Below are 19226 nucleotides of genomic sequence, written 5' to 3'. Positions count from 1 at the left end.
AGGCGTAACCGACGAAGATCAGTCCACCCTCAGCTTCTCAGCCCGAGGATGTCTGGCAGCTCCAGACGAAAGCTTGCTTGCTTCAAGAAAGAGAGAGAGAGAGAGAGAGAGAGAGAGAGAGACATATATATATATATCGTTAATGACTTTGATAACTATGGTATCATAGTTTATCTGTAAAATTCAAATATATACACCAATTTTGACTCTGTATTTGATCATGACCTCCATAGGCGCTCTACTAGCCTGTCTAAGTAGCACGGAAAAAGTCGCTATTCGGAAAATAGAGAAGAATCTCTACAAGTGTAATGCTGCTGAAGTAGCCATTACTTTTAATAAGGTATGCTTGAGAGAGGGTCTGCTTCCTAAGTACACTATTATTATTATTATTATTATTATTATTATTATTATTATTATTATTATTATTATTATTATTCGGAAGGAGACCCTCTCGTAGACAAGTTTTGTTAAAGATTGTTCCTGGTTCAGATATTATTATTATTCGAGATATTATTTTTTTATTTATTATTTTTTTTTTTTTTGCTCTATCACAGTCCTCCAATTCGACTGGGTGGTATTTATAGTGTGGGGTTCCGGGTTGCATCTTGCCTCCTTAGGAGTCCATCACTTTTCTTACTATGTGTGCCGTTTCTAGGATCACACACTTCTGCATGAGTCCTGGAGCTACTTCAGCCTCTAGTTTTTCTAGATTCCTTTTCAGGGATCTTGGGATCGTGCCTAGTGCTCCTATGATTATGGGTACGATTTCCACTGGCATATCCCATATCCTTCTTATTTCTATTTTCAGATCTTGATACTTATCCATTTTTCCCTCTCTTTCTCTTCAACTCTGGTGTCCCATGGTATTGCGACATCAATGAGTGATACTTTCTTCTTGACTTTGTCAATCAACGTCACGTCTGGTCTGTTTGCACGTATCACCCTATCCGTTCTGATACCATAGTCCCAGAGGATCTTTGCCTGATCGTTTTCTATCACTCCCTCAGGTTGGTGCTCGTACCACTTATTACTGCAAGGTAGCTGATGTTTCTTGCACAGGCTCAGTGGAGGGCTTTTGCCACTGAATCATGCCTCTTTTTGTACTGGTTCTGTGCAAGTGCCGGACATTCGCTTGCTATGTGGTTTATGGTTTCATTTTTCGTATTGCACTTCCTACATATGGGAGAGATGTTATTTCCGTCTATCGTTCTTTGAACATATCTGGTTCTTAGGGCCTGATCTTGTGCCGCTGTTATCATTCCTTCAGTTTCCTTCTTTAGTTCTCCCCTTTGTAGCCATTGCCAATTGTCATCGCTGGCTAGTTCTTTAGTCTGTCTCTTGTATTGTCCTCTGTTCTGTCTGTCATTCTCCTGTCTCTGTATATTTCTGGGTCTTCGTCTACTTTTATTAGTCCTTCTTCCCATGCACTCTTTAGCCACTCGTCTTCACTGGTTTTCAGATATTGCCCCAGTGCTCTGTTTTCGATGTTGACGCAGTCCTCTATACTTAGTAGTCCTCTCCCTCCTTCCTTTCGTGTTATGTATAGTCTGTCCGTATTTGCTCTTGGGTGTAGTGCTTTGTGTATTGTCATATGTTTCCAAGTTTTCTGATCTATGCTGCGGAGTTCTGCCTTCGTCCATTCCACTATTCCTGCGCTGTATCTGATTACTGGCACTGCCCATGTGTTTATGGCTTTTATCATATTTCCGGCGTTGAGTTTTGACTTGAGTATCGCCTTGAGTCTCTGCATGTATTCTTTCCTGATCGTGTCCTTCATCTCTTGGTGTTTTATATCCCCTCCTTCCATTATTCCCAGGTATTTGTATCCTGTCTCATCTATGTGTTTGATGTTGCTCCCATCTGGTAGCTTTATCCCTTCAGTTCTCGTTACTTTGCCTTTTTGTATGTTGACTAAGGCGCATTTTTCTATTCCAAACTCCATCCTGATGTCCCCAGATACAATCCTTACAGTCTGGATTAGGGTATCTATTTCCTTGATGCTCTTACCATACAGCTTGATGTCGTCCATGATCATCAGATGGTTGATTCTGTTGCCTCTTTTCTTGAGTTGGTACCCGGCATCCATCTTCTGTAGTACTTTTGTCATGGGAATCATGGCTACTACGAAGAGTAGTGGGGACAGTGAGTCGCCCTGGAAGATCCCTCTCCTGATATTAACCTCTGCTAGTCTTATTCCAGAGCTTGTAAGTATTGTATTCCAGTTGCGCATTGTATTTTTGAGGAAGCTGATGGTGTTTTCCTCTGCCCCATATATTTTCAGGCATTCTATTAGCCATGTGTGTGTGGTATCATGTCGAAGGCTTTCTTATAGTCTATCCATGCCATGCTTAGGTTGGTTTTCCTTCTCCTACTGGTCTTCATTACCATTTTGTCTATCAGGAGCTGGTCCTTTTGTGCCCCTACACTTCCTTCTGCAGCCTTTCTGTTGGTTGGGGATGGTGTTATTATTATTATTATTATTATTATTATTATTATTATTATTATTATTATTATTATTATTATTATTCAAAGAAAACTCATAATCACATGAGTCAATAGGGAAAGTAAATCCACAATAGTATGCCTGTTTGATTTTGCTATTTAAAATATATTTTATTTAAAATAACAAAATCAAACAGGCATACATACTATTGGGATTTACTTTCCCCTTATTATTATTATTATTATTATTATTATTATTATTATTATTATTATTATTATTATTATTATTATGTTCTCGCAAATATTAAATCGTAATAATCTTTAAATTTCGAATTCACTATACATACATGGGGAATAAGTTACAGTCAAAGGGAATTATAACGGTCAGGGTTCGGGTCAGGTCAGGGTTCAAGTTTGCTTCTTTTACTTTGAATCGGTGATAAAGTCCTGTACGGAGCATTAGGTACAAAATATAAAAGTTCAGAACAGTCTGCTTGCATATTTCTATTTTATGTAAAGTAGTGAATGTTAAGATACATAAATTTGCAAAATAGGTTTTTTTTATAACCCATGGGCGAAAGAAGAATAAGTGTATTACAGATATAGAATTTATGTAAAAGTTTTTCTTATCCTGTAATAAGATTGAAAAATTTTTATACAAAAGGAAAGAAGTTCCTTGTAAAGTTTATGATATTCTAACATCATCCAGAGACTTTGCCAAACACCCGAATCCTTTTCCTCATTGCTTACCATTTCCATTCCTCTTCCAGATAAGCAGTTTGAGAAAGATGATCCCCGTTTACTGGAATTCAAACGTTTAATTGAAGAATTCGGAGCTTCTGGCTCGGCAATGATCATTCCAGACATTTTCCCATGGTTGAGGACCATCCTCCCGAATTTCCTTCTACGCAAATTCCTGCGAATGGACCTGTTTGAAGAGGTTCTTGAAAAGTTTCTTGCTTACTTTGATGTGAGTTTCACTTTCAAAGCATCACTACGTTTAAGCAAAATAGCCAGGGAATGTTTTATTACGACGTCATCATAATTTCAAAGTCGAAATTATGATGATTTTTTGTTAGATTTAATGCTAAAGAAAATGAGTAAACTTATCATAGAATTATATATCTACCAAATCAGTCATAGATTTTGAAATCCATTACCAAAAGGAAGTCAAAAGGAGCATAACACGACTTACCGGGTTTGACTTATGAATAGACTTATGGAGGTCGATTTCCAGGAATTGGTAGAAGAACATCGAGCAGCTTTGGATCCAGACGACCCTAAAGATTTGATAGATTCTTATCTCATCGAGATGGATAACAGTCAGAACAACACCAGCTTCAGAAGTGGTGAGTTCCTCTTGATTTCTGATGAAAGTTACTTGCACCGTATTGGTTCTCTGCGTTAAATGTAATTTTTAGTATGTTAGTGATTGTAGTAGCATTAGAACCCTTGCCTGAGGGTGCAACCAGCCATTTATCCTCTTTTTCGTTCACTTTCTTGTTTCTTTTACGAAACGTGTGTAGGACAGACTGATGAGAGAGAGCAAAAGTTGTGACCAGTTGCTTCTGGTGCTTTTTCAGTGACATATGGTGACGTTTATTTATGTTCTCAACAGAATTTGTTTAGATAATGTAAATACTGTCGTTTTCTTTTATGGTATTGTTATTGTTCTGTTGATTTTTACAATGTTACTGTTGTTACGAGTTTATTTATTAGTTTTGATTCTGATTTGATGTTGTTAATTTTTATTCACTGATAGTCATTACAGCAAGAAAAATGTTAAAGTACTTTACTCAAATATTCGGGGCTTAAGGTCAAATTTTCTCGGTCTCCAGAGTTGTGCCCGTAACTACGATTTAATGTTTTTATCTGAGACTCTTGTAAGTAGTAACAAGTCAAAGTTCGTATTTTTAATCCTGGTGTTTGTTGGCCTTTACTTGATTTATCATCGGAACATCCCACTCGCGCAAGGTATGCTCGTATATTTTAAGTCCGGACGACTTATTTATCGTCAGAAAAGTTTGGAGTTTAGTTGCCATGAAGTTTTTTGTTTTAAAATATTCAGCAAGTTCTACATTGTTTACGTATTTGCTATTTACCATAATTCAGATATCAACCATTCTATATATGGCTGTCTTTTAGAGAGAATTAGTATGGCTCAGTATGGCTAAATTCAAATTCCACAGATCAAAGTGGCCGGTCTCTCGAGTTCTATGTATCCTCCAATTTTGTACAGTTGATTAAGGAACCCACACACATATCTGGTAATAGATAGACCTCATATTCACAGATGTTCCACCCATTGTGAAGTCCAAGGTCTGTGAATATATAGGCACTTCTGATCTTTGCACCATTGAAATGGACAATTCTGCCAATCAGTATATTCCTAATTCAACAATTGGAATAATGGCCTGGTTGAAATCCAGAACCAATTGTTATCGCATTATTGAAGGTTGTCAGGCACGTGATATTTCAGAGGCTGTAATAAGATATGCCCTTAGGAAGGTCATCAAATTTAGGACAAATGACCAGCCATGGTTTGTTGATACGTCTAGACAAGTCTAACATAACAAACAGACTAATTTCAACGAGTGGAGATATCTTTCAAATGAAAATTACACCATTTATCTTGAGTCTCTTGAAGAGGAAACTTAAAGGACTTACTCAGCCTCATATGTGGTGGACCAAATTGGCATCATCTATCTTTGGATCAGGCTTAGATAATGATAGATTGGTTATTGGTCCTAGGGAAAAGGCTGATCTGCTTCATCGAGCTTTTGAAGCTAAGCAATCAGTTGAGGATGTCCCTCTCCCTGATACTTATCATCCAGAACCTCTGCTTACAAAATTTGTATTTCGCTCTAGGCACGTTAAGGAAATTCTTGATAATCTTAATATCTGAGGTGGAGGAGACCATGGTGGTTTCTTCTCTTTGTTTATTTTTCCTTTCTTTCTAGTGTGTTGTCTCCAAAGTTTAGTAGATTCTATAGATTTTTATGTCGACAAAGTATCTTGGCAAATGAGAGCAAGTCAGTAATGCAGTGCTGGTACCAAAGTGTGGTATATCTGCAGACTGCATAGGCCAATCTCTATTCTCCTGGTGCTCTCTAAAGTTGCGGAAAAAACTTATTTTTAAGCCATTATCTAAGTATGTGGAATTGAAGGGATTGTTAGCTGATAGTCAATAAGCATGTGATGTTCTTATAGACTTTACATGCCATTTGCAAGGGAATCTCTATAAGGGTTTTGAGTGCAGAGTAATTCAAATACATTTTAGTGCTGCTTTCGATTTAGTTAATCACGAGGCACTTATTTACAAACTTCAGAATCTTGGAGTGGTTGGCTATGTTTTAGGATTACTTCAAGATTTCTCTTAAAGGTAGGAAGCAGCGAGTTGCTGTGGACGGGATCTTTAGTGAAACAATACCATTTGTGTCTGGAGTTCCACAGAGCAATGTTCTTGGTCCACTGTTATATTTAGTGTATACAAGTGACATGGTTAATGGCCTTGAAAACAAGCTTGCTCAGTATGCCGATGTTACGGCCTCTGAGAGGTCCGCTCCAAGTTCGTTATAATGATAAACCAAAGGAATTCAACACCAACAGTTGAAACTGGTGATACGAATAGAAAGAAATACTAACACAACAAAGGTTTATTTACAAGCTTACTAACAAAGATAAATGCAGAATGGTGTCTCCTATTTACATAAAAAAGGCAAAATCTTACAATGCATGAACTGGGGAAGAAGTGAGGTAATTCAAATACTTGCTGGCTAGTTTTGCGACTCGAAGCGGTGGCTTCACAAAGGAGAACCATACTTCAGACGTCTTCTTGACACCGTACTGCGGAAGGCAATGTCTATTCTTGATACTCGAAGGGCAGGAACTCCTCAAAACCTCTTATAAAACGTTTCCTCTCTCTACGTCGAAATACCTCGGTCATCCACTCCTGACGACGATTTGACCAGAATTCAACCAACTCTCGAGCGACTTTTCCTCTCTGATCCTTCATTGGTTCCTTCTTCTCTTATCTCTCTGTGACGATCTCTGCTGCTGATCTCTCACTGAAAATCTGATCTGTGGCTCTTACTGATGATCTGGCTTCTCCTACTTCATCCGTCGTATTTATACGGCATTCTGGGGTGGGGCCTACGGCGAACGTCACAGACTCCCGAGATTACCGGAACTTCTTAGAAGAATGTAGACGAGGTACTACATCAGAAATCGCAGCGTTTCTCACGTCACGTCGGCGCCTGTCAAGTTCCCCAACACGCCCGACGATTCTAGAACCATCATGAGAACAGGCCCCTCCAGCACATGCACGAATGCCTCCGTGCTGTAGAACTTCTCGAAGATGCGTTTTCCTTTCCTTTAACTTGTAATTCTCTGCTATGAAGCAATTACCATGACACGTCCCCCCAAAAGAGAGAAAAAAAGAAATCAACTTATTTTATTTTTTTCTAAAGAGAAACAAGAATTAAACAGCAGGGGAACAATTCTGCATAAAGCTTTAACACGACTTCATTCACTCAACCACTCGTACCAAAACAGAAAACGGTTATCAGGCTACTCATTCTGAAAACTCTAGAGGCTATCAGCTAATACATTATCCTTTCCTCTTACTTGTTTCGTTTTCTGAACTCTGGTTACAACTTTGAAATACTAAAACGCCTCTTGCATTTTCTCAAAACTAATTTCTCTCAGTAACACTGTCACATGGAACACTGGCGGTGGCCAAGATGTGGGGCGTTCTTTATAATTCTGAAGCAAATTTACATTAATTGCCTTGCTCTACTCTTACCCACATTAATTCTATAATGTATATTTCCCCTCTCCTCTAACACTGAAAAAGGACCTTCGAACTTATAAGGTAAAGAGTGACCTTCTTTCTGGACTAGTACTAAAACTTTATCTCTTACACACAAACTTCTCTTTCGCTCTAAGATCATGTTCCCCTTTAGTTTCCCTTTTACTTCTGTTCTCCTTATCTAGTTGCCAAACATCTCTTAAATTGGTTTTATAATACTCTAGACTAGTTGTGTAATCTTCTCCACCCTTACTTACATACAAAGGTCCGACCAAATTGATAAATACTTTCTCAAAAGGTTCGCCTACCGAAGGAATATTACACAATGTAACTCTGGGAATTACTTGAATCGGTTTCCCGGCAATTTGATATTCATGACAGCTTAAAACATACCTCTTCACGTCACTTCTCATTCTAGGCCAAAAGTACGCCCTACTTATACACCTGAAAGTTTTATTTACTCCTAAATGTCCTTGCTCATCATGTGCTAACTTCAAAACTAGTTCACGAAGCTTCCTAGGAACTACTAATTGTTCTGTGATTTCCCCTTTACTACCTGACTTAGGACAAACATAATGACACAAAATTTCGTCCTTTAAACAGAAACCTGACTCTATTGTTGACAGTGATTGCCAACGGAAGGTGTAGCTGTTGAGGGTAACGTAGTAAATGTACCGGTATCTAGTACTAGTTACGGTGATGAATTAGGCGTGGATGCGCTAGTCAAGTCGCAGAGAGAGGATGAAACACTAACCCGAATTTTTGAGTGTGAACTAGATGATGATCTCGATGATGTGTGTAAGGAAACTTTAAACAAAAAGTTTCCTTACACACATCATCGAGATCATCATCTAGTTCACACTCAAAAATTCGGGTTAGTGTTTCATCCTCTCTCTGCGACTTGACTAGCGCATCCACGCCTAATTCATCACCGTAACTAGTACTAGATACCGGTACATTTACTACGTTACCCTCAACAGCTACACCATCCGTTGGCAATCACTGTCAACAATAGAGTCAGGTTTCTCACCACACTCATGCCAAGATCAACCTCGCCACCTCTATCACACTTGTTCGAATCCACGAACCCACTCTCGTTCGAATCCACGAACTCACACTCGTTCGAATCCACGAACAAATTATGACCGTAGTCTATGTCTGTATCTAAACCCGACCTAGTTACTACCATTTCAGGCACTGGAATATCCCTCACAACAGGATTCACATTCTTGGACAAAGCTAAGTCATTACCGACAATAATGTCAACGCCATCAATGGGAAAACTGTCAACAAATGCAAGTTTCACTTCTGACACTAACTGACTTTCTAAATTCAACTTCAACAAAGGACAAAGAACACAAGTGTTAGGAAATCCACCTAACATGACTTTTTCTTCTAAATTGATTTCTGCCCTGTTTGCACACTCTCTCTCCTAATCAGTGAGACAGCAGCTCCTGTGTCTCGAAGCAAGACCACCTCTCTCGAATCTACTCCTCCAAGAGAGGAAACTACGCCTTCATACTTCTCTCTTTCTTTCTATTCAACATACTCACGGAGATCATTCCCCTCTAGACCTAGTAGAAACTCTTTCACCATCTCACTCATTCTGGCTCTTTCTATATTCTCCCTGTTTCAAACTGTTAAAGCTGAATATTACTAGCCAAGATCGCCACAATGTTACAATGTTACGAACCGAGAGAGAGGTCCGCTCCAAGTTCGTTATAATGATAAACAAAAAGAATTCAACACCAACAGTTGAAACTGGGGATACGAATATAGAAAGAAACACTAACACAACAAAGGTTTATTTACAAGCTTACTAACAAAGATAAATGCAGAATGGTGTCTCCTATTTACATAAAAAAAGGCAAAATCTTACAATGCGTGAACTGGGGAAGAAGTGAGGTAATTCAAATACTTGCTGGCTAGTTTTGTGACTCGAAGTGGTGGCTTCACAAAGGAGAACTATACTTCAGACATCTTCTTGACACCGTACTGCAGAAGGCAATGTCTATTCTTGATACTCGAAGGGCAGGAACTCCTCAAAACCTCTCGTAAAACTTTTCTTCTTTGAAGTCTTGCTCTACGTCGAAATGCCTCGGTCATCCACTCCTGACGACAACTTTACCAGAATTCAACCAACTCTCGAACGACTTTTCCTCTCTGATTCTTCATTGGTTCTTCTTCTCTTATCTCTCTGTGACAATCTCTGCTGCTGATCTCTCACTGAAAATCTGATCTGTGGTTCTTACTGATGATCTGCCTTCTCCTACTTCGTCCGTCGTATTTATATGGCATTCTGGGGGCGGGGCCTACGGCGAACGTCACAGACTCCCGAGATTACCGGAACTTCTTAGAAGAATCTAGACGAGGTATTGCATCAGAAATCGCAGCGTTTCTCACGTCACGTCGGCGCCTGTCAAGTTCCCCAACACGCCCGACAATTCTAGAACCATCATGAGAACAGGCACCTCCAACACATGCTCGAATGCCTCCGTGCTGTAGAACTTCTCGAAGATGCGTTTTCCTTTACTTTAACTCATAATTCTTTGCTATGAAGCAATTACCATGACAGCCGATGATGCAACACTTGTGGATGTAGTAAGTCTCCCCTTATGAGAAATGAGGCTGCCCTCAGCCTCAGTCGCGACATGGGCTGGATCAAGGAATGGTGTAGTCAGTGGGGTATGAGGCTGAACTCCAATAAAAGTAAAACAGTATTGGTTTGCAGATCTCTTAACATATTTCCCAACCCATCCTCCCCTTCAGGTGGATGGAACTTTGCTGAACGAGTCTGGAGCTTTAACTATTCTAGGTGTAACTTTTGACTCACATCTAAGTTTTGAGAAACATCTAAGGGAGGTTTCAGCAAATCTCCCACGTAAGTTACGTATTGTTTGTAAGGCTCCACGTATTTGTACTTCCTTTCTGTTCTTCCGGTGTGGATGTCTGCTTCTGCCAGAGATCTCTTTTAGATAGAGTGGTTCATGGTGGTAGGTCTCTCTCTCTCTCTCTCTCTCTCTCTCTCTCTCTCTCTCTCTCTCTCTCTCTCTCTCTCTCTCTCTCTCTCTCTCTCTGTTAGCAATAAATCAAAGTGAGAATTTCAGGCTACTATGTGCATGGTATAATGCAGAAAATCTGTTGATTGGAAATTGCGTGTTTATAACAGCTAATCAGAGTATTTTACCATATTTTTCATAGAAAAGTTTGCTATGTTTCTCTATATTATTGCAGTATTTTACTTAAACCCCATCGAATAAAATGTTCCAAATTTCTCATATAGCCTATATCAAATTAGGAGTTTTCATGAAAGTAACTTGTTAAATGTTAGTTTGCTATGAGTTTTTGTTACGTTTTCTTTGTGCATATTATTTCTTATCAAAGAAAACAAAAGGAATTCAATAGTAGACTAATGTATAGGGAGTGTTTATATGTAAGTCATTTCGTGTGCCAGTGAGTGAGGCAGTAAAAATTAAGTAAGATAAAATTGCGGACTAACTTACATATTTTAAAGGGAAAATACTTTCAGATAACCCAGATTTTCAATATAAGCACTTTGACGTTCTTTAGTACAAAATTTTGATTACTTTCACCCCTGCTCAGTCAAAATTTTCTAAGTTAAAATTTTATAATGAAACGGCACAAAAATCTACATATTCATCTATTTTCAGAATGAAAGTGAAACTTTTTTCATAAATTATGAATAATTGTTAGGTTTGGTGATTTTACTCCCAATATTAACTTCTCTTCCACATAGTATTTGTAGCTTTTCCTTCTCTCTCGTCAGTGAAGGATTTAACGTACCTCATTTTTGACATGTTTGTCGCTGGTAGTGACACAACAGTCAACACCCTAAAGTGGATCTTCTTGTATCTGGCTGACAACCCTGACGTCCAGCAGAGGTTACAGGAAGAAATAGATGCCGCCCTGCCCAAAGACACGTTGCCCACAATGGATGATAGGTCAAAGTATGGTCTCATTTTTTCTCTCTCTTTGAATCAACAGGACAAATAAAGGTTTTTTTTTAAATCAGTCATTAGGACTTACACGTACGGAAAAATGTAATAAGGCTTTAATCTAGGATAATTACTGTTTGGTCAGTTAGGCATTATAGATTTTGGGTATAAGGGGAAGACGCCAGTTTATAGCAACAACTGAATGGATATTGCGTTGTAGGAAAAACCTGAAGGAAAAGTTCATATTCTTTTAATTAACTAATTCAATGAAGTCAAAGGTGAACCCCCGTCTTATTGCAGTTAGATTGGTTAAAATGTGTGTTGTTTGATTAATAGTTTTTTCTCTTAATTTTGCAGATTGCAATATACGGAAGCTGTCATCAACGAAGCTTTGAGGAAATCTGCATTAGCTAACACAGGTTTGCAACATGTGGCCTCCAAGGATACCCAGTTGTTTGGTTATAGAATTCCCAAGGTGAGCTTGCCAAACATTTATTCCATTCGGTTACACTTAGCAGTTTTCAAGACTTATGATTACAATATGTAAATCTGTTATTCTGTTGAAAAATGTAATTAATGCAGTTGAGTTTTATGAGCTACTAAGCAGTTCCCATTACCTGAACATTGACTGACACTTGGCTCAGTCTTATCATTTTCGTTTGCTTATAAAACAATGAATAGAACGATTAAATGTTCGGAGTTTAATAGAATAATGAAGGCGCAGTGTGGTTATTTGTTACAACGATTACGATAAAGCATTTAAGAACAAATGTATTTATCCCTACATTAAACTAAGAAATAAATAGTTTATTTTCAATATAGGAGCCCCCTCATAAAAAAGATCATGAAAATTGCAATAGAATTCAATCGTATTTTGTGCAAATGCCATAAGCACCGTTTCTCATGGTAAGGGCACCATCTGCATGGCCTCCATCGATTCCATCCACCATGACCCACGCTACTGGGACGAACCACTGAAGTTCAGGCCAGAGAGATGGATAGATGCTGACGGCAAAGTTATCATGAAGAAGGAAGGATTTCTGCCCTTCAGTTTAGGTAAGAATGAGAGACTGGCGTCTTTAATTGTTATAATAGAAATAGTTTGCTTTAATACTTTGATTTTTCAGTCCATCCTAGGATTTTGTTTAAGCAGATTGACGAAATTCTCTGACAGGATTAGCATTACCAAAATTAGCTATTTTCACTTACCAAAATTAAGACTGGAAATGCATAGTTGAAAGTACATGATCCTAAGTCTGTAATTTTATCATTTTAAGGAAGATTGAAAATTAACACATCAGCTTTGGATTAGAATATATGGAATTGACAAAAGTTTATTTATCAAGATGTGACATGACAATGAATAATGACTGTATTACTTCTGTTCCTTTTTTCTCTGTATTCTTCTTCGAAATTACAATGAAATTTGATTATTTTCATATTTACTCTCTGTTTTGTTTTATAAATCTCTGAATATTCATTTCAATGGAATATCCAGAGTGAAGGTAATTTTTTCATCAGCCTCTTGGCTGTATGTGAGTATGTGCGATAGTGTGATATAGAAAGATGAAAAGATAAATCCATTTTCTTAATGAATATAAATGATTTCATAATGCATTCTTTAACACTTGCACAAAGAATAAATACAAATAAGAAATATAAATATTCTCTCAATGCATTATGATACTAGTGCAGCTTTGTACGTGTATGATTTGCAGGCAAGCGCAACTGCATAGGAGAAAGCCTGGCTCGTCTGGAGTTGCTGATTTTCACAGCCGCTGTTTTACGCTCGTTCAGCATCTCGCCACCAGAGGGGGAGACGATCGACTTGCGACCGGACCCAAACAACCAACTCGGCCATGATCCCATTAAGCAAGATGTCATTTTCACACTTAGGGAAAATAAAGATAAAGCTTAATTAAGTCGTGTAAAAACTGACAAAGAGTCTTAAGTTGCTTTGGGTTCGCAGCCGAATAATTAACTTTCAGTTTATCAATGGACCGACTTACATCCTAGGGATGTGCCACTGTGAATCAAAGTAATTGATGGTAATATTGCGTTCCTTCTCCTAGGTTTTACGTACTGGAAATTTCCCGAAACCGTTATTAATGCAAGGAAGATGCTGCTTTCCAGAATTGATGCATATGAATGGATGTATTCCCCTTTTTAAAATGGTCTAACCTGTTTTTCTAGAAAAGAAATTCAACCTTTTCCAATATTGTTCGTAATTGCATTCATACGTTATTAGCTTGTTATTCGTAGTGCTACTAATACTTTATACTATATATATATATATATATATATATATATATATATATATATATATAATATATATATATATATATATATATATATATATATATAATATATTATACAAATGAGATTCTACTTGTCAGAATGAACACATATGAATATGAATGGATGTATTCCCCTTTGTAAAACGGTCTAGCATGTTCTTGGTAAAAAAGACGCTGTTCATAATTACATTCATATGTTTAGTTATCAACTATACTCTGTTTTTTTCCATCTGTCCATCCGCCTGTGGTGTTTTCGCATGGTAACACTGCGACCCGGGCTTTCCCGGGCTTTAAATAGTCACGCTATGTGTACGTTTTAGGTAAATAAAAGAATATCTGGATGTACATTTGCAACTGAAAAGTGTTTTAATAATTTACTGAATGCGAATTACACCGTTAATATTCGAAATAGGATATTATTCAAAGCCCGGGACACAGTGTTACCATGCGCAAACACTACAGGCGGATGGACAGCTGGAAAAAAACAGAGTATAGTTAGTCTTACTACCACTACTTGCAGAAACTCCGTTGTTTATCTTTCCTTCGTGGCTTATCACGTTCCAAACTTTCGTGATTCAGTTATACTTATATATGTAAAGTGGTGGTAGTAAGACTAACTGTACTCTTTTTTTTCTAGCTGTCCATCCGCCTGTAGTGTTTGCGCATGGTAACACTGTGTCCCGGGCTTTGAATAATATCCTATTTCGAATATTAACGGTGTAATTCGCATTCAGTAAATTATTAAAACACTACTACTCGTTATGAAGCAACAGGCACGAGAATATATTCTTAGGCGGTACGAATGTATTATCTTTTATACGTGCACACACTAACACAGAGACAATATATAGTATGTATATATATATATATATATATATATATTATATATATATATATATATATATATACATACATATATATTGTCTCTGTGTTAGTGTGTGTACGCATAAAAGATAATACATTCGTACCGCCTAAGAATATATTCTCGTGCCTGTTGCTTCATATCGAGTAGTACATCCCAAAATATCTTTATGACTTTTAGAAACTTAACATAAATTCACATCCCACTGACATATTCCAGTAAAGATATGTACAACTCGTATGCATATGAATATTTGCTTTTGAGGGAATTGGAAAATTATCTGAAGGTACTTTAGGACGACCGTTTCACTCGAAAAAACTAAAAGACATAATGATCTATTTTATTGTTGAGTTGTTGAGAAGGCATAAAATGCGGTAGTCTTTTTTATCCATGATTGTGATTGACTTTGACAAAATGATCGTAGAACATACGAAGTAAAACCAAGAGAAAACCTCAATGCAATTCATAGCTTGGATCATTGACACCAGGACAGATTGTCAACCTCTTCGTCTAGAACAAGAGGTTTGTGCAACAAATAGGCGAACAAGTTTAGATTGAAAGGTACTGAAATAAATATAAGTATGTGTAACATAAAAGTCATAGATGTAATATCACCAATTATATCACTGAGGTTCGGTAGGTCCCTGAAGTTAGTACTAATCTAAGCACTGTCTCATCTCTTTCTATTTTCTGATTAACAAGGCTGGCATTTATAGGAACAGTAGCTATCGCTGGAGAGCATCTGTGTCACAATTTGTAGGAGAAGTAATAAGAGATGAGACTAGTGCTAGACTGTAATGCAATCACTCTGTAACCATATGAGATTGCAAACGCAATCAACATTACAAGAATAAAGTAGAAAATCCTACAGATAACACATATTTACAATGTTTTTCTTGGCAGTATGACAACAGCTGATACCAGAGATACCAAAAGAATTCCCAATAATAAATTCGTTTTATTGATTGGCGTCTGCAAAAGCTTTCAGTGTTTTCTTTCCCATGATAGTAGTTTGACTGTAACTGCTTCACACAAAAATTTCATCCAGAATTCATCCATAATCCCTTATCTAGCACTTTTAATTCGCTTAGTCTTGATAAGATCATTTTAAAATGCCGCTTCTCAAATGCATACTCCCTCAGTTGCAATTACAACAGTAGGCGCAAAGATCTTTTCAACTATTCTGTTTGCGTGCCTCGTTCCCTATTCATATGCACCTTGCAAACCATTAAGACGTTAAACAAGCTGCATAGACATGTATTATGAAAGAATCCCTGAACTACTATTCATCATCTAACTTGTCTGTATTCATCCATCAATGATTTGATCGGAAAGAAAATAATATATTAGTATATACCAAAGTGTCTATGCACATTTACACGGTACAAAACTAATGTGAAGAAACCTCGTTACGGGCTGTTCCAGGAACAAGAGCTTAAGCCCAGCTTAATCAACAAAACAGCCACATCACCAAATTTTAAACATGCCTAGCTGATACCTCTTCTGTATCCTATTTTCCTTGCCCCAGCCCCCAGCCCCCAACGGCTTCCATTGTTCGGAAATCATTAAAATCATGTTCTCTCGGCAGGGAACCGCCATCGACATGGCAGATTCACCCTTAAAGGCACCGACTCTAAGCCAATTTCGCCCTTATGGCATGACATCTTCGAGATAAGATCTTAAGAAGGGTGCAGGAAGGTCGAGAATGCTGTGACTTTGACCAATGGGCGAGCTATTTTAGGCCTTATTGCCAGGTCTTGGAGCTCAGATTCCCATACAAGAGACATTAGTTAAGGTTCTTTGCAGCGTGCCTTCGGCCCCTAGTTGCAACCACTTACGCTCCTTTTACTGTACCTCCTTTCATACTCTCTTTCTTCATCTTACTTTCCACCCACTTGTAACACTTGATTCATAGTGCAACTGCTTTGAGGTTTTCTTACACCTCTCAAACCTTTTACCCTCAGTTTCCATTTCAATGCTGAATGACCTCATAGGTCCCAGTGCTTGGTTTTTGGCCTAAATTCTATATTCAGATCAGTTCAATAGGTCTAGTATTTATCGATACTTTTCAAAAAGATGATAATTCGTAAACCTTCCCAGAGTTAGTCTTGCTTTGTAACCGATTGCTAGATTATGGGCTGCTCAATGTCACTTCACTCTGCAAAAGAATCATGTCTTGACAAAATCCTTTCAATCAGAGACCATCGTCTCTACAAGGACATCAACTGGAGGCTCTGAATCGATGAATAATCCAATTGATGAATCAGTTGGGGGTGAGCTACCTAGTCGTTTTCGGATCCCAGGTGTTGTTTACTAATTAATTTGCCAGACCTGTTCCTAGCCTATTTATGCAGATCCACCTAGGAATGACAGCAGTAAGTCCTAGATTCTCTCTCTCTCTCTCTCTCTCTCTCTCTCTCTCTCTGCTTAAGACATCTTTACTGGAACATTATGCTATCTCCAAGTAATAATCATTTTTAATTGACTATACAGTTTAGTAATACACAGGTGTTTTATTGCCAGAAAAGTTGTCATGTTTTTATTTTACGGTTGTTTAAATAACCGCTTAGCATATTGTCTAGCATAATGATTCTTAATCGTGTCTGAGTAATGGAGCAATTATAAAACCTGGTGTAAGCTATTGATCCCTTGCAACTATTTCACAAAGTTCCATTTCAAGGTTGAGTTGTAACTCTTAGGGAAAACATTATACAAAGACGTTTTTGCAATATAAAAGTTTCCATTGTATTCAGGGCACTCACAAATATAAGCTGTGGAAAAAACCCATTAGACTCTTTTTGTATAATTCTTTTAGGATTCAGTAATTGTGCTTCTTATTTGTTCAATTGATCATTTGACTGTAATCCGGTCATATTGCAGAGGGGCAAAAAGGGTGTTTTTTGAGGTCAAACGGATTTTTCTTCCAACAGAAAAATGCAAGCAATTGATCATTATGTATAGAAAATAGTGATATTTGGACATTTTATTGCAATCCACCCATATTGCAAAGGTGCGAAAAAGGTTTTTTTTTTTTTTGGCGTGCAAAACAAAAGTTTCTGTCAAACTTGAAAAATGCAGTTTACTGGCAAGCAATTGATAACTATAAATGGAAAATGGCCATATTTCGACATTTGATTGCAATCCAGCCATATTGTAGAGGGGCAAAATAGGTCTGAAGAGTAGGGTCTGTATACCTTGTGTGGTTTTGGGGTTGTCAAACGGACTTTTCATTCAAACTGTAGAAATAAAATACTGTAAAGGCCCGTCCACACGACCGGGCCTGATCGTTGGACCTCCCCTCTAATGGGCACACTTGACGGGCAAACCGTCAAATTGCCTGATGGGTCTTGTAGCAAAATCACCATGGTAGTTCCCGATGGCTTGAACTTCGACCTTGGCAGACGTACGTTAACCATATACATTTCTTTTACTTAGCCATTCTTTGCACCATATTCTCCTCTTTTTCTGCTTTTTCATCACACACAAAGCAATTTTCATGCTACACAATATCTTCTGCTTTGCGGTAGGCACCATGGTTATCGTACCGCACTTAACACACCTGTGTGGACAACATTCACGGGTAAGCCCGCCAGAATTTGCCCGTCAACCCCGGATCAGGCCTGCTAATGTGGACTGGCCTTAAGGTGAAAAGTTTGACCACAGGGTGAAAAGTTAGGGGAAGCCAAGCCTGAACAGCTAATGTGAAGAACGTGTCTTTTTCTAGTATTAGGTTTAATACATTTTTATTTAATTTATTTATTCACTCATTTGCTAATTTACCAGTTTTGCTAATAACTGATCTCCTCTTCCATTTTTTCCCTTTTACATTCTCTTACTTCTTTCGAATGAACATTTTCTTTGAGAGTTTGAAATTTAAGTCAATTGTTCCTTATGGGCTCGATCTATATGAATAAGGTTCTCTTCCTAATAATAATAATAATAATAATAATAATAATAATAATAATAATAATAATAATAATAATAATAATAATAAATTCACAATCTCGTGAAGAACAATCTGTCATAAAAATCCAGTGATATATTAAAGTATATTATTATGTAAAACAAACAGACTTTGGGACACCTGCCTCATCAATGTTGACGTCAACATTGATGAGGAACACCGTTCAGGTGTTCGAAATTCTGTTTGTTTTACTTAGTAAATATACTTTAATATATGATTGTGGATTTTTATGACACAATAATAATAATCATAATAATATCATCACCAGATGAGTTTATAACTACAAAAGTAAAGCAGAGCACAATCTACCTTTCCTTGATACTCAATGAATATCAAATCACTTTATCATAGTTGATGTCGAAAACATAATCTGAAAACAAAGCCTTTATGATTTTTGTTACTTACAACTTCAGGACAAATTTATAACTATGGAACATAATCAGAAAATAACAGAGAGAGAGAGAGAGAGAGAGAGAGAGAGAGATACAATTCGATGTTATTTCTTTATATTCTCTCAAATCCTTTTATCCAGAGAAAGAGAGAGAGAGAGAGAGATTTGGTGATATAGCCATTGCATATTCTCTGAACTAAAACTCTAATGTTGAGAGAGTTTGTGATATAATCATTGCATATTCTCTCAACATAAATTCTTTAATGTTGAGACTGAAGGAGAGAGAGAGAGAGAGAGGTAATTTTTCTGTTTTTGGGCTTGTATGCTTTTTCGCCTAAATTAAATAAAATCACTATGAAGATAAAGATATTTACGCCAATTTTAGCTTTATAAATAGTCCATCTCGATCATTTTGCTTAGCTGACGTACATTTGGACACACTTAACTATCCTGTTGTAGGCCAAACGTTTTAATTATAAAGTCCATGTCTAAAGTCCCTTCGCT

At 37.4% G+C, this 19226-nt stretch overlaps 1 protein-coding gene across 5 annotated transcripts in view; it reads left to right on the top strand.

Annotated features, from left to right (window-relative positions):
- Nucleotides 1-13513, top strand: part of LOC135219647 (cytochrome P450 2L1-like) — a 31814-nt gene extending 18301 nt beyond the window's left edge. For 3 of the 5 annotated variants that reach the window (XM_064256576.1, XM_064256580.1, XM_064256579.1), the window contains exons 6-11: nucleotides 3213-3412; nucleotides 3680-3791; nucleotides 11019-11220; nucleotides 11566-11683; nucleotides 12120-12264; nucleotides 12927-13512. In XM_064256576.1, coding sequence (XP_064112646.1) covers nucleotides 3213-3412; nucleotides 3680-3791; nucleotides 11019-11220; nucleotides 11566-11683; nucleotides 12120-12264; nucleotides 12927-13126 — 977 coding nt within the window. In that variant the 3' untranslated portion in view covers nucleotides 13127-13512. Of the gene's footprint in view, nucleotides 1-3212; nucleotides 3413-3679; nucleotides 3792-11018; nucleotides 11221-11565; nucleotides 11684-12119; nucleotides 12265-12926 lie in introns of all 5 variants that reach the window. The other 2 variants (XM_064256577.1, XM_064256578.1) reach the window with 2 other exon arrangements.
- Nucleotides 13514-19226: the final 5713 nt, after the last annotated feature.

This window comes from Macrobrachium nipponense, chromosome 1 (assembly GCF_015104395.2).
Source record: "Macrobrachium nipponense isolate FS-2020 chromosome 1, ASM1510439v2, whole genome shotgun sequence".
Taxonomy (NCBI): Eukaryota; Metazoa; Arthropoda; class Malacostraca; order Decapoda; family Palaemonidae; genus Macrobrachium; species Macrobrachium nipponense.
The sequence above is the reverse complement of the archived record's forward strand: the minus strand, read 5'-3'. Positions and strand labels throughout refer to the sequence as shown.